The sequence below is a fragment of the Amphiura filiformis genome, chromosome 1 (assembly GCF_039555335.1).
Source record: "Amphiura filiformis chromosome 1, Afil_fr2py, whole genome shotgun sequence".
In the NCBI taxonomy this organism is placed as follows: domain Eukaryota; kingdom Metazoa; phylum Echinodermata; class Ophiuroidea; order Amphilepidida; family Amphiuridae; genus Amphiura; species Amphiura filiformis.
In genome coordinates, this window is record NC_092628.1 from 7,562,508 (window position 1) to 7,577,832 (window position 15,325).

General features: G+C 35.7%; 1 protein-coding gene across 1 annotated transcript in view; it reads left to right on the forward strand.

Moving 5' to 3' along the window:
* The window catches only part of LOC140143825 (uncharacterized), a 111,334-nt gene that overhangs the window by 19,561 nt on the left and 76,448 nt on the right, over positions 1–15,325 (forward strand). The window contains exons 6-10 of the mRNA XM_072165943.1: positions 2,541–2,762; positions 10,174–10,194; positions 10,535–10,657; positions 10,879–11,001; positions 11,614–11,736. Coding sequence (XP_072022044.1) covers positions 2,541–2,762; positions 10,174–10,194; positions 10,535–10,657; positions 10,879–11,001; positions 11,614–11,736 — 612 coding nt within the window. The remainder of the gene's footprint in view (positions 1–2,540; positions 2,763–10,173; positions 10,195–10,534; positions 10,658–10,878; positions 11,002–11,613; positions 11,737–15,325) is intronic.

A 15,325-nucleotide genomic window follows, 5' to 3' on the forward strand; every position in this document is an offset into this window, starting at 1 on the left:
AATGGCACTTCATATTTATAAACACTTTGCTTTTTGTTTTGTCATGTTTTTCATGCTTGTGCTGAGATCAGTGATAGTCCCTTTAATGCAATTATTATTATTTTTATAATAATTATTAATTTTGTATTATTATTATTTATTTTATTTATTATTATTATGAGGATTATTATCATGATGATTATTGTTGAAGGTGGTTTTGAGTCCACCTTGTGTATGTAAATGTGCCATCATAGACATTTGATAACAATGTACATGTGCATGTAAAGTTATTTTGGGCAGACAATGGTAGAGACATTCTGAAGACATTTGGCATCATAGAAGAATAAACCCTTAGTGACCTTTGACGGTTTGACCTAGTTAATATTTGAGCATCCCATAGACACACTGGCTTATAAATGTCAAACACAATTACGGTTCTCTGCATATAATGTTATTTTTGGAAGGTCAACTTGGTTTTGCCTGACAAACTTTGAACATGGTTTTGGGTAACAGCCCACCACACAAGGATTATAATGATTGCAAGTGTAAAAAACAGAGTTACAGGCACAGATCCATTCTAAAGTCTCTGATATTATGTTGAGTTGAATAGCTAGCTGTGATGGTACGAAACATTGTGTAGGTTTTTGGGTTTTTTAACTCTAATTATGGAGAAATTATAAAAGAAACAATATTTTCCCCATTATTTACTTCTGAAAATGAAAAGTTGACTTGAAAAAAGTCTCCGTCGGATGGCTGCTTTGAATTCTTTCTGGCAACCTACAATCTTGGAAAAAAATGTTGACACAATTTGCCGCCTGTTTTTTGGTATATCTCTGCTCCTCCAAATTAAATATTGGACCAAGCCATGTTGTCAACAAGTCTGTGGGACCCTCTAACATTGAAAGACGGGGAGTGAGGAAGTGTGAGATACCAGGTGGAGTATATTGCCCCGGGTATATTGCATGCATAAAAATGCTTGCCTCCCCCCCCCTCTTGGCCTGGCAAAAATCGCTTGCCCCCCTCGGGCTGCCAAAAATACCCTCCTTGCACTTGCCAAATTGTTTGGATCCCAATTTACCAATCTTTATTATGTTCTAGAATTATCATTGCGAGCGTACCGAGCAGGTAAATATTTAAGCATTTCCGTACTGTTTTCCTAAGCCTTTTAGAGCGCTTAGTAAAAGACACCACGTGAATGTGTGCCAAAAATCGCTCGCGCCATCCTCCCGGTTTGCCAAACTGCTTGCCAGCTCCCCCTTCGGCTGGCCAAAAATTATCGCCTCCCCAAATTTTACCCTCCTCCAGGAAACAGCCCCTTAGAAACACGCTCATAATACATGTAGTGTCTCGCAGCAACCTGCAATGCCTCTTTTGCCAATGCCGCTCGCTGATTATTTTCCGGGCCAACTTTCTGACTATTTTCCTGACACTAAATGATTCTATGAACATTGTGCAATTTAATATCTTTCGATATATTATTTTATCATAATAGCTGATATTTTTGCTCACCGGTAGACATCAACTACGTGTATTTCAATGAATGATTTATTTTGTAGTGTGCCCTCGGCTAATGCCCAATACAAATTGGGCGCTGTTATTTTCTGTCGGATTATGTTTCAAATTATTATGATTTTGATTCCCTAGGTAATATAAAACTCGGGAAAAATAAAAACAGAAAGGTGGTCCACGGGAACCGGAAGAGGTCTGAGTGGTATTCTTTACCCTTCGTTCTCTATTGATCACATCACAGAGCCTATCAGATACATTCACATACACATAGTATACGGTTACGAACTGCTAATTTTCGTCGAGGTCTTTTTGTGATCGTTGATTCAAGTCTACCGCGAAATTCTTAGACGTCTAAGATTGCATCTTAGATGTCTAAGATTGCATCGGGCGTGTAAGATTGCATTTTAGGCGTGTAAGGTCACAGTAGGCCTACTATCTTAGGCGTATTTAGAAGGTATCCGCCATCCATACATAAGCCATCTAATTCGCTGTAATAGTTCACGTTATAATATGACCGTTGCTAGGCCAACTGGATCACGATTTCTTTGTTACGAACCACTGATTGAAATGATCACAACACAAAGCCTATGGCATATCAAAATTCGGAACAGATGTATGAGGCCAGGCTTGGAGCAGTAACCAATGGTTACTAACGTGCACTACGACAGCGAATCACAGCCTAGAACCGCTTAGTAATGTTTCTTCATCAATCAACTTTTGGTAAACAGTCGCTCAAGAGCCACCAATCGTCTTCGAATACAAACAACATTGCATCGTGCAAGCCAGTGTCTCCATGTAATACAAACCGCACAAGATCTATTTGTCGGATTTGAAAAGGACTTCACTAGGGAAAGATTAAATGAGTAATTGTACTCATGTTTACTGACTTTCAAAGAGTATTAGTTATGACCTGTGGTAATAATCTACTTGCAATCATTTTGAGGAACATTAAAGACATTCTAATATTCTGAAATCTTTTCCAATTCTTAATTTTTTAGTTCAACTTGATCATATTTACTGAATTTTGTTGTTGGTATTTTCTTCCCCAACAGATGTAATACCCCCAACAATAAACTGTCCAGCTAACATCATGTCATCTGCAAATGTTGTAACTTGGATGACTCCAACAGCTTCTGATAGCAGTGGTATTGCTGGTGTGGTCTCATGTAACCCTCCCTCAGGTGATAGCTTTCCCATTGGTGTCACACCAGTTACATGCACAGCAACAGATAATGCAGGCAATGTGGGGATGTGTACATTTACAGTTACTGTTGGTATGTCACATGATTATTATTTATAATCGACAATGTGTTTCTGAAATAGGCAATGTGGCAAGAACATTTTTTATAACTAGAATGGAGGGCAATTTAGATGTCTACACTACCAAAATAATTTAACCTACATAACATCAGCTTGTGAAGTGGTGATGGTGCCAAATTGGAATCCGAAAACTAAAGCTATATAATAATATTGTCTGACAGTAGATCAGAGTACTCATGCCATGCTGAGTAAAATTATTTTGTTAGTGTAGAAGCCTAAATTACTCTCAGTTTTGCTATTTACTGCTCCAACATCTTTCATTTTGTTTTACCTCAATTTGAATCTGTTAAGTTTGTGTGTTTGTTAAAAAACTAGTCAATGTTTCAAGATTGCTGGATGTATTACTTCTAGTAATTAAATAGCAAGAGGCTTCAAATTGTTTATGAATGTGGTCTTCATTTGTAGCTACAAAATGGCTGCTAGTACACAAATATGAGGAGATTATTTGAATTCATTATTTTACAGGTTTTACATGGACAATGCCACCAGCTGTATGAGCACCTCTGTTCTTTACATGTTTGATATTATATTGTACAGCTGAAAACATTGTGTTGGATTAATGTAAGAAGTCATGTAAATAGTGTGGCTCATTGTATGGACGAAGCTTTGCTGTGTTTTACTCAGAGTTTCAGATGAAAAACAATGATACAGAGCAATTAAGTGTACATACACAATGTCATTTGAAAAATTAAAAAAGAAGAAAGAAATATTTATTGATTTAGTTGCTATTTCTCTGGGTCCTTTCTGGTCCTTCAAGCTATCTCTATCAATTTACAAGAACAAACTTACATGACTGCAGGGTTTCTATTAGGATCACCCCTCACCAATGTACTGGATTCTTAACGCCTCATTGATTGACTCACTTGACCACTTCTAATTATTGATATGGCATACTAATGTGGTGATCTTCTTTGAACACATCAACTGTTGTATGTGGTAAATGCAACATTCTATAATGAAAATTGAAAGTGTAATAGTTTCATATTTCTTTGAAAATTAAATAAATTGCCTTCCAGGTATGTACTATACCTGTGTGCATTTACATTAAGATAATTTTAAAACCAAAATTTAAAAAATAATTACCAAAAATAGCACACACATTTCTTGCAATCAGTTGATGATTTAAATTATCAGTGTAGGCCTACTTCGGTTATTTTTATAAATGCGCTTTAATATGCACGTGACCACGCTGCCATATCAGCTTCTAGACAGTAAGCATGGTCAGTCTCGAAGTGACATTCTACATAGCGGGTGGTTTGAATTGCAAAGGCGGAACAAGATGAGACTACTGTGTAGCAAAATTGTCTATTTTGTTCAACTTTGTGATTATATTGTAAACGTTTCCATCGTTGAATAAGTCAAAGACTTTCAAAATGTTGTTTTTGATAACATATTACAAAGTCGGTAACACCACCATGTGTAATAATTTTGCTATTTAATTAATAATTAAATTTGATGATATTTATCTACAGAGTTCCTATCCTTTTCTGTATAGTGCTCAATGCATGAAAATTTGGTCACGCTTGTGTATTTATAAAAGCGCATTTATAAACATAACCGAAGTACACTGATCATTGACAATATTTTTATTGGTACTACTCTATATACAAATACTACTACTTTCCTTTACGAACTATGCCTTCTTTCTTCCTACCTATACCTGGTGCTTTAGGTTCTGACAAATGCTTTAAAGTTGGTCGAAATCTATTATCAGTTGGGGGGTGTCATTTTCTTCGGCGGGGGGGAGCATGAATACGTCGGTGACCGGAGTCAATGTTTTTATGACCCCCTTATCGCGGGCAATTTTTTTACGACCCCCCTATCTTGGGTCAAAGGTGAGGAGCGCACCAAAACTTCGGAGCGAAGAAAGTGTGTGGAGTGCGTTAAAGTTTGTAAAGAAATTTTTAAAATTGAAAAGAATTTTGCTCGGAGGGCGCAAAAAGTTTGCATTATATTATGAAAGATTGTGCGCACATTTTGATTGTTAAATTAAAAGAATGCGCGAGCAGCGCGCGAAAATTTTGAGTCACCAGCCCTTAATAATTCTATAACCCCCTCCCCCCCTATTTTGGGTGTTAAAAATTATAACCCCCCCCCCCTATATTTGGCCTAAAATTCTTTGGAAATCATCATTTGCATGTCTATCATGTCCATTGAATGCATGACACACCATCATTCCTTAAATATAATTGAATACATGAATACAAAACCCACCGAAGTCCATGGGAAGCGATTTTGAGAGAAAAACCTGTGTATCATTTTAATTCCTTAAGTTAAATTTACCTGGTCAATATGGTAAGTTTTACATGCAAATGAGTGGATTAAACTGTATAAAGTATGATGATTAGCGATTAGCATTTCAGGGACTTTGTAGGGTTCATTTTAAATTTTGAATCATATACAAAAACAACAACGTTGGAATGAGATTACCACTAGTAAGTTAATACAAAATAAAGCACACAGGTATGTAAAATGTTGATAAGCATTCTGCCATGTAATATAAACCACACACGTTCCTTTATTAAACCCATTTTCTTTTTCAAAAGTCACTCTCCAGCAATTAATGTGTTACAAGTGGACTTTTATACATACTGGATTTCAATCAATGCGTTACAAGACTCAAATTACGGAATTGGGTGGTTCTTTCATACATGCTATTTCTCACATGCTCAATAGACACAGATAATGAATTTGAGTTGTTCTTTCATACATATGACAGGCCTATGTATAGCAACAATTTCCCATGCTTAACTCAATTTGGCCAACGTATGGACTTGGGTGGGTTTTGTATTCATATATTCAATTGTGTAACTGATAAAGAATGTGAAAAAGTCGGGTTAATTTATAGTATTGTGTACCGGTACGTCGAGTTATTGTACGAATGAATGGGTAAAATATAGTTAATGCTAACTTAGTGTGAAAAGGACAATCCTATATTTTTATTCATATTTTGAAAGATTTTACAGAAGCACTTATTTTCCTATACCCTAGTGGCCTAGGTTTCAGGAAATTATTCATCTTCCTCGACTTTAAATGCTTTTCAATGAATAAAACTAAAAGGATCACATTTTCTTCCAACACTTCTATAAGGACTTTGTTCTTTCTCACTACAAAGTAGGGATATCATTGCATATTTTGATTGGACAAATCCAGAATTTTGCCCACAACCTTTGCCATCCAGGCAGATGACTTGATCCCAATTACGTGACCGAAGTAGTGGACCTGATCAGTTGTGATCAAGCCACGAGCTCGAATGGGAAAGCTCAAGTCGTGAATAAAAGTTCTGGATTTGCCAAACAAAAATATGCAATATTACATGTATTATGATCTACAATCCTACGGAATCATTTTTTGTAGACAAAGTTGGGAATTTGCAACTTTACTTTAATACCATACCCATGTTTTCTCTATAAAGTTTTTAGACTAACTGTTTCATGAAATGATAAGAATAAGTTGATACCGGTATGTTGATTTCATGAAATATTACCAATAAGTAAATACGCAATTAGTGTTCACTCTTTGCATTTATATTTCAACCATCCATGATTTGGGTATTTGGCAGGCTCACTTGCACAAGAATGAAAGCATGTACATTCCTGTTTCCTGCCATAAGGATGAAATGTCATACTTTGTCTTTATTAGATTACTTTCATTGCCTTTTGCAGATGTACAGCGTGTCCCAAAAGTAACTTAACATTGTGAATTGGCCATATCTCAAATATTTCCTACTTCGTACCAAAATGGAGAACATATTCATATAGATTGATCTTTTAGAATTATTCTGATACCAAAAACAGAATTATTGATGACCCTTTGACCTTACTGTGCGACTGTACATATGTGTGTATCAAACCCACAAAAGCAAGCTCATGTGTTCTTTGTTCAAGATCATGAATGATGTGCTTCCCTGAACAATAGAGTTGGTTCACTCACTGCGCACACTACATTTAAGTATGAACATAATTCATGGATTACATGGCTTAGCGTAAGCGTGACTGCTGTTTTAGATTATAATTAGGATATATTGACAATATTAAACTTTACTTTAAAACAGTTGAAGTGAAGATGAATTTCCTATAGATCAACGGATTCAGGTCGTATGGTTCTTTGCCGAGACAAAGTCTCGGACAAACTCACTGAAGCAATGTTTAAGGAACAGTTTAATGTAAATTATGCACTACCCACCGAAATACAATCCAGCAACTAGTGCTGAAATTCCTATCAACTGGATCTGTTCATGATCTACTTCGGGCAGGGCGTGGAAGAACAGGAAGATCGGCTACAAACATTGATGTCATACGAAGAGCGGTGGCGAAAAGCCCAAGGCGATCAGTACGTCGACTTTCAATGGAGAACAACGTACCGCGTACAACTGTTCATCGAATCCTCAGAAAAGATCTTAAGTAGTTTCCATATAAAACCCAGATAAAACAGAAAATGAAGATTACGCATTGAAAACAAACAAACAAACAATCAAACAAACACAGCCAAATTAAACAAAACAGATTTTAAAATGATAACACGTTATATCGTGTTCACGTCTCAAATGACGAGACTTATTTTGCGTTTATAAAAGTGGGTTTTACGGTACGGTAGATATCCATTAATTTCATGCCAAAGGGTCATGACCACATAGGCATGTTTGGTATCATAACATTTCTAAAAGAATTATCTACATACTGTGCAATTTTTGTAACAACACGATTAACCCAACGCAAGTTATGGCAAATTCGCAATATTAAGGGACTTTTGGGACACCCGGTATTTACCTTGATAGCATATTTATGATTATTCTAAAAATGCCCAAATCTGAATATCGTGAGAGTCAAGAGAGTATGGAAATATAAGAAGAAAGCATTAAGTTTGTGTAGGAATTATTCAACATTATCATAGAATTGGCTTTAACAGTATTGCTTTAACATTACCTCCTGTAGTAAAGTCCATTATGAATCAAGAAAAAAAAAGAAGAAACGCAAAACAGCAACTGAATTTGCAAATGGAAAGTTATTAGCTCGTTTACATAAGTTGTCTACAAATATGGTATGCATGAATGTATTATCAAGTCAGGAAAGATGTTAACTTAACCAGTAACCATCATAACAATCATACACAAATATAGCAAATCTGTAACAAAAAGTAGCACTTTTGTATACAGCCTGGACCATAATGTGGTGCAATCAAGCTAAATGAGTCTGATGTCAATCAACATCAAAATCCAGTTTTCAATTTCATTACATGAGCCATTCTGAGAGCATCATAATTAGACGTACGGTTCCAGAGAGATGACCATTTTAGTGTTGCTCAGACCATTAAAACACAAATGAAGTTGAATACTATTATTGGCTACATCTCAAAATCATTATTCCCGGCGTCCAACTCATTGGACAGCAGTTTTGACAGCTTCAATCTATTAACTTGTGATGATGTTCTGGACATAATCAAGAAATCTCGTGTGAAAACATGTCCGCTTGACCCCCTGCCAGCATGTCTCATTAAAGATCATTTACAGTGTTTCTTACCGTCAATCACGTCCATAGTGAATGCTTCTCTGAATTCAGGGACGTTTCCAACTCCTTTGAAGCAAGCTCTTGTTACCCCCCTGCCGAAAAAGGCAAACCTTGATGTTGAGGACTTGAAGAACTTTCGTCCCGTCTCTAACCTCCCTTTCCTTGGAAAGACTATAGAGCGTGCAGCCGTAACCCAACTTCAAGGTTACATCAAGAATAACAACTTGTACAATCAAACGCAATCTGCATATCGTCAATTCCACAGTGTTGAAACCGCTATTGTTCGTGTAACCAATGATCTTCTTAATGCCGTCGACGCCCATGGTGAAGCAACCTTGATTCTACTGGATCTGTCCGCGGCGTTTGACACCGTGGACCATAACATCTTGCTCCATAGACTAAAATCGCGGTACGGTGTCAAAGGAACAGCTCATCGATGGTTCGCATCATATTTGGAGAAACGACAACAGTCTGTGGTCATTGAAAGCGAGAGATCTAATCCGACTGATCTCGACTGGGGGTTGCCGCAAGGTTCCGTCGTGGGACCAGAGATGTTTGTTATCTATTCTGCTCCTATCGAGGACATAATAAAAGAACATGGCCTATCTAGTATATCTTATGCTGACGACACGCAGCTTTATGTGTTGATTAAGCCTTCCAATCGTGACAGTGCACTTGATAAGCTCGCGAACTGTATCGAGGACATACGACTATGGATGACCGAGAACAAGTTGATGTTAAACAACTCAAAGACTGAGCTATTACATGTCACCTCAAGGTTTGCAAGGAATGTCCCCAATGTTGACATCACTATTGGTAATAGCACCATCACTCCTTCTAAGGAAGTGCGCGACCTCGGTGTAACACTCGACAAAGGTCTTACAATGAGTGCTCATATTAATGCTGTTTGCAAAAATGCTTCTTATGCCATCTATAGAATCGGCAAATTGAGACGCTATTTGGACGCGGAGAACACTGAGAAACTCATTCACTCGTTTGTCACATCCATGATTGATAATTGCAATAGCATCCTATATGGACTCCCTGACAAAGAACTCAATAAACTGCAAAGAATCCAAACCACCGCCGCTAGAGTTGTCACCTTAAGCAGAAAGCACGATCATATTACACCTGTAATGATTCAATTACACTGGCTGCCGATCCGACAGAGGATCGTTTTCAAGCTCATGCTTTTAACATACAAGGCATTGAACGGCGAGGCCCCTGTTTACATTTCGGAACTTATAAAATCATATCAGCCATCTCGGACTCTCAGATCGGCCTCACAGTACCTACTTCAGGAAGCTCCCGCGAAATCCAAAACATACGGCAGGAGTTTCTCAGTGGCTGCACCAAGAATTTGGAACCGGCTTCCTCTTGCCATTCGCAATTCGCAGACAACAACTCAATTCAAATCGCGTTTAAAAACACACCTTTTTAATGAAGCATTTTTCAACTGAGCGTTCTCATGTTCCGTTTCTGTACATTTGCTCATCGGAATTTTAAACTGTTTTATCTGACATTGATTGCTTATACTATTTTGTCAATTTTACCTTGTATGATATGTAGTTGTATAATTATGGTCTTTTTAGCTTGTGTTTATTTGATATTTTGCTTTTGCAGGCTTGCTGTATGGTTTTTAATGTATGAATGTGCTTATATGTAATTTGTAAGTTATAAGATGTTGTTAATGTCATTTAGATTTTAATGTGTAAAGCGCATTGATGCCATGCTTTATGCGCTATATAAATTCTTGTTATTTTATTTATTTATTTTATTTATTTTGCTTGATCACATCACAAATTTCTAAACAAAATCTATTCATTAATTGATTTTACTTTGTTCTTTATGATTGCAGACATGCCAGCCACCACTACAGGTAAGGATCATTTTCTTTTTTATTTTCTAATATTCGACTTTTCTAACTTATGTACATGTATTTTGAGTGCTCTATACACAATGTGTTGTAATTTTGTTGATATAACTTATATTTTTTGCCGAACGAATTAATCTGCAAGAAATATTTTGCACGTATATACATTAAATAATCACAAGTAAAACTAAACCTGATGAGTAATAAACGCTAATCTTTATTATAAATTATAGGGGAAAAACAAATTAACAAAATGTTCAGGGTGAGAAAAAAAACCTCTCTATAGGCAATTTATAATTATATGCTTACAAAGCTTCGGTATACATCATTATGATTTTCTTTTCAGCTCCTACTGACCCGTGTTCATCTAACCCGTGTCAAAATGGTGTTTGCAATCTGGATATGGATGGAACTGGGTACACTTGTGACTGCTCTGGCACTGGTTACGAAGGAGACCAATGTGCTGATGGTATATAAAAATACAGATTTATTGTTCAAGTGTGGTATTATGATTTGCTAGTGTAAACCTATCTAGTAACGGCTTCCTATTGTCAATTGCCACTGTCAATATTATTTGTTTCACATCGCGTAATGCATCATTTTGTATACACCAAAAAGTAGTAATTCTTCACAAAAATTACTTTGTAGTCCATTTTGAAAAATAATCTCATTTTAATATATTTTGTACAGATATTAATGAATGTACTTCGAATGCTCATAACTGTGACACAAATGCTGCTTGCGCCAATACCGTTGGTTCTTTCACATGTGAATGTAATGACGGTTACAGTGGAAATGGAGTAACATGCACAGGTTAGTCTATTTTATACCGTCATTCTATTTATTTCAAATTAATTGTCGCTATACGCGAGTCAAACTACCTTTTACCGCCAGTTTTAACTGCGTCCACGCCAAACACCAACTCTGATTTTCAACTGCCTCTGCGCCGACTGCGCCGACAAAAAACCAAGACCTATACTTTGTCTCTAGAGGCGCAATCACAATACATATATCATACACAAAACATTAAACAAAATACCCCACTCACCCGCAAAACACCAATTCCCATGCATAGAAACATGCGACAATTTATAAAACTATACCCCCGAGAGGGGTATTCTATAGTTACTACAGCAGGAATTAATGTATTGGCTTCTGTTGTCAAAAATGTTTAAGATTTCTCTTTAATTTCTAATTATTTGGTCCAAAACATTGGTGGTTTCCGTTAGTAGTTCTCAGTGTCTTTGGCTCCATGTTGTATACGCAGAAGAAATTCATGTATTGACTTTAATTTTCACGAACTTTATGTTTTTACTTAATTGTTTTCATCGCGTAATGCATCATTTTGTATACACCAAAACGTAGTAATTCTTCACAAAAATTACTTATATTGAAAAATATCTTATTTTAATATATTTTGTACAGATATTAATGAATGTACTTCGAATACTCATAACTGTGACACAAATGCTGCTTGCGCCAATACCGTTGGTTCTTTCACATGTGAATGTAATGACGGTTACAGTGGAAATGGAGTAACATGCACAGGTTAGTCTATTTTATACCGTCATTCTATTTATTTCAAATTAATTGTCGCTATACGCGAGTCAAACTACCTTTTACCGCCAGTTTTAACTGCGTCCACGCCAAAGACCAACTCTGATTTTCAACTGCCTCTGCGCCGACAAAAACCAAGACCTATACTTTGTCTCTAGAGCAGCACAATCGCAATACATATATCATACACAACTAAACATTTTGTTCTTATTGTATTCAAATGCTATATAAACATGTATGTGAGAGTGTGTGTGTGCTGGTACTGTTTATGTATTGTTTAATATTTAAAAAAATACCTGGTGTATAAAAATCAAATTTCTGTATTTATCTGAGTAAACTATGATTGTAAATTGTACACTGGAAAAAAAGAAATTAAAAAAAATGTTTCCTTAAGAAAATGCTGTTTTACATGGAATACAATGAGATAAATGTTATTAGTATTCAGAATATCTTATTCTTAATACAGTAATGCACCTCTGACAATTGTCATAACGTGGTGAATCGGTAGGCCACTGGGTAATAAAATACTGGTACTTGAGATGTAGATTTGTAGTGATATTTATTTCTTGCAGAGATATAAATAATATCTGTATAATGTATATCAAACTAAATGATAATCCCAGAGCGAAGATTGCCTACTGCTACAACCCCATTTTGTGTGTGTGTGTCTGCTCAGCCGAGAGTGATTTATTTTCTGTTATGCATCAGGTTTTGTAATAAAAATTCCTTTAAAAAGGAATGTGGCGCCCAATGTGAGCTGGACGGGATATGGTAAATTCCATGGTGATTAGATTTGGTATTATAATGATTTTTTTAGGGAAGAGTAGAAGATGATCAAATACGAGAGAAATGCTTCATGGAATGAAGCTTTCGTGTCAATTTGCGATTATGTGGGGTGGGAGTTCTGTTTTGGGGCCGTTGTAGTGAGGATATTGCTTTGGATATTGAATATTGTTGAATTTCGTTATCAGGGCCTAGGGTATATGATGGATAACTAGAAGACACAAATAAGTAAGCTTCCCCTAGTCATCTATACACTCATTCTTGTCACACGACGAATTTCGACAAAGTCATGTAAACGTAATTTCGTTTTTCACCCGACCTCCGTCCAGAAACAATCCTGAAATGTTGAAAACTTGGGGTCGGCGCACTCATGCCAGTTTATAAGGTATAGGCTACTCTGTGTCTTTTGTAGCCAACCATGTGGCTAAGAGAGGCTAGGAAATACTTAAACTAATACAAAACAATCATACCCTCCTTTCATATCAAACAATACCAAGAAATTGACAGGCCTGTTAAATCAAGGGTAAGATCGATCGTTATTCTTCATGAAACGGGCACAGCCCATTTTTATGTTATTAATTCTGCTAAAAATTAATTAATAAATAACAAAATTACGTCATAATTATGACTTTAAGTCGGCCATAGAACTCTATTTTAAACAGACAAAATAGCCATTGGGGTTTCTTTCACTTTACCTTGCTAGGAACCCTTCCCAGCAGTTAGGCATATTACAATAAATATTATTTTTGCAAATAAACTTCTGACCTTCAACACAGTCATGTCTTCCAAATTTATTCCTTTCTCTGCTGACCAGGATTGATTTTCGTTAATTAATGTTTTGTTTTTTATCAGAGATAGTCACCACAAAGATACTGAGCTGTATTCAAGCACATAAACCATTAGTGATTTCATGTTTGGACAGTGGATGTGTTGGTCAACTAGAATTAATTGGTGTTGGTTTAAGGATTAGGTGCACTGTGTGCAATCACTATATTATCAATAACCTCAATTAAACAATCATAGTGCAAAATTTGACCTTAATTTGCAAAGTATGAGTTTTTGTACTCACATTTTCAAAGGTCATTCAATGAATGCACAAATGTATTGGGGTTAAAGAACTGTGCCCTGATAGATGAGCATGTTGTAGATTCTTCACACTGTAAACAACTAGTTCATGTGCAAACATGTTCAAAACATACATAATTAGAATGGTCAAATGTCACCGTCTATCGGGTTCTAAGAGGCGGTAAACTGGTTTAAACCATACAAAGGTCACGGGTTATTTGGTGTTTTTATAAGTCCATTAATTTTGTATTTTAAACAAAGAATATACACACATCATTTTATCCCGTGCATATCAGAAAACAATAATAAAATAAAATCCTAGCATATTGTGGTTTTATTTCTGAGCTGGGCATAATTTTAGCAAAACAATTAAGGAGTAAATCTAGCAAGAGTGAAATTAGAAGCTATTCACAAAGTACATGCCTATATGTGGCCCCTCCGTAGAGGGCGCCACAAAAAGCCAAACATCGGCCCATGCGATCTTGTAACCTGATTGGCTGATATCTAATCTCTTTGCATTTCTATTGTTCCAAACTAGTTTAAATTGGATATGAATAGATCGGAAGAACTTGGTAATTATCGCTTATGAATGGATCAACGATGATAGGATTAGGAATTTCTATTCATTATTTTATGAACAAGAATATCCTGAAAAAGGGTCCGATCCCAATTAACATAACTGCACTGTTACAGGCACAATCAAATTGCAATTCATCCTACATCATCAAGATCATAGTTATAAACTCTAGCACTTTTGGAAGATACATTTGTTTAGATCGAATCAGTGATAAACTTGATACAAGTGAAGGTTAATGATTCAATTAATTCATTTCATCATTACTTCATTAATTTGCTTGTTTAAGATTATGATTACAAACTTGTTACATACAATATCAGAAATACAAACTTTCTGGTACAAGGCCATGTAATTACTACTAGTATATATACAGCAGCTGATTGCAGCATAGTTATGTAAGATTTATAGGTATACTGTACTGCATGGGGAATCTGATACACTGAGCATTATTTATAGTGACAAGTTCAAGCAGGTTATCTATAGATAATCTATATGATTTGGACCACAACTTTAAAACTATTAGGAGTAGAACCCCATGTGTTTTTTTTAATTACATTCTTTCATTTGACACCACTGGGGGTGGGTGTCATACCTTTGTGGCATTTCAAGATATCCATTTCATACCAAAACGTTAGTTAGGAACTTATTAAGCTAGTAACATAACAATAATATAGACTGGTACCATTTCATGGTCCAGCAAAAATATTGATCATTTATATTTAAACTATCATTTATAATATCAACATTCTATCAAAAATATTATTAGTTATCCCCGTTTGTTCATGCAATGCATGTCTACTGAATGATATTAATAATAATAATACCAACAACAACAATAACACTAATAATAATAATAAAAAGAATAATAATAAAAATAATAATAATAATAATAATAATAATAATAGAAATAATAATGATAGGCACATATTATAATACTACAAGGAACCTCAATACGCTTACAGAAAAGTTAAAAGCAGCAATAATAATAATAATTTATGATTTTTTTCGATGACCACTCTGATATCTTTGTCATCACTGAATGACAACTGCTAACAAGAATTACTTATCCAATCACCTATTGATTTCCTGCTGATTGACCTGGTGTTGCAATTTGTGACAGTACACTACGAATGAGCCGTAAATTTGTTCGTTTGT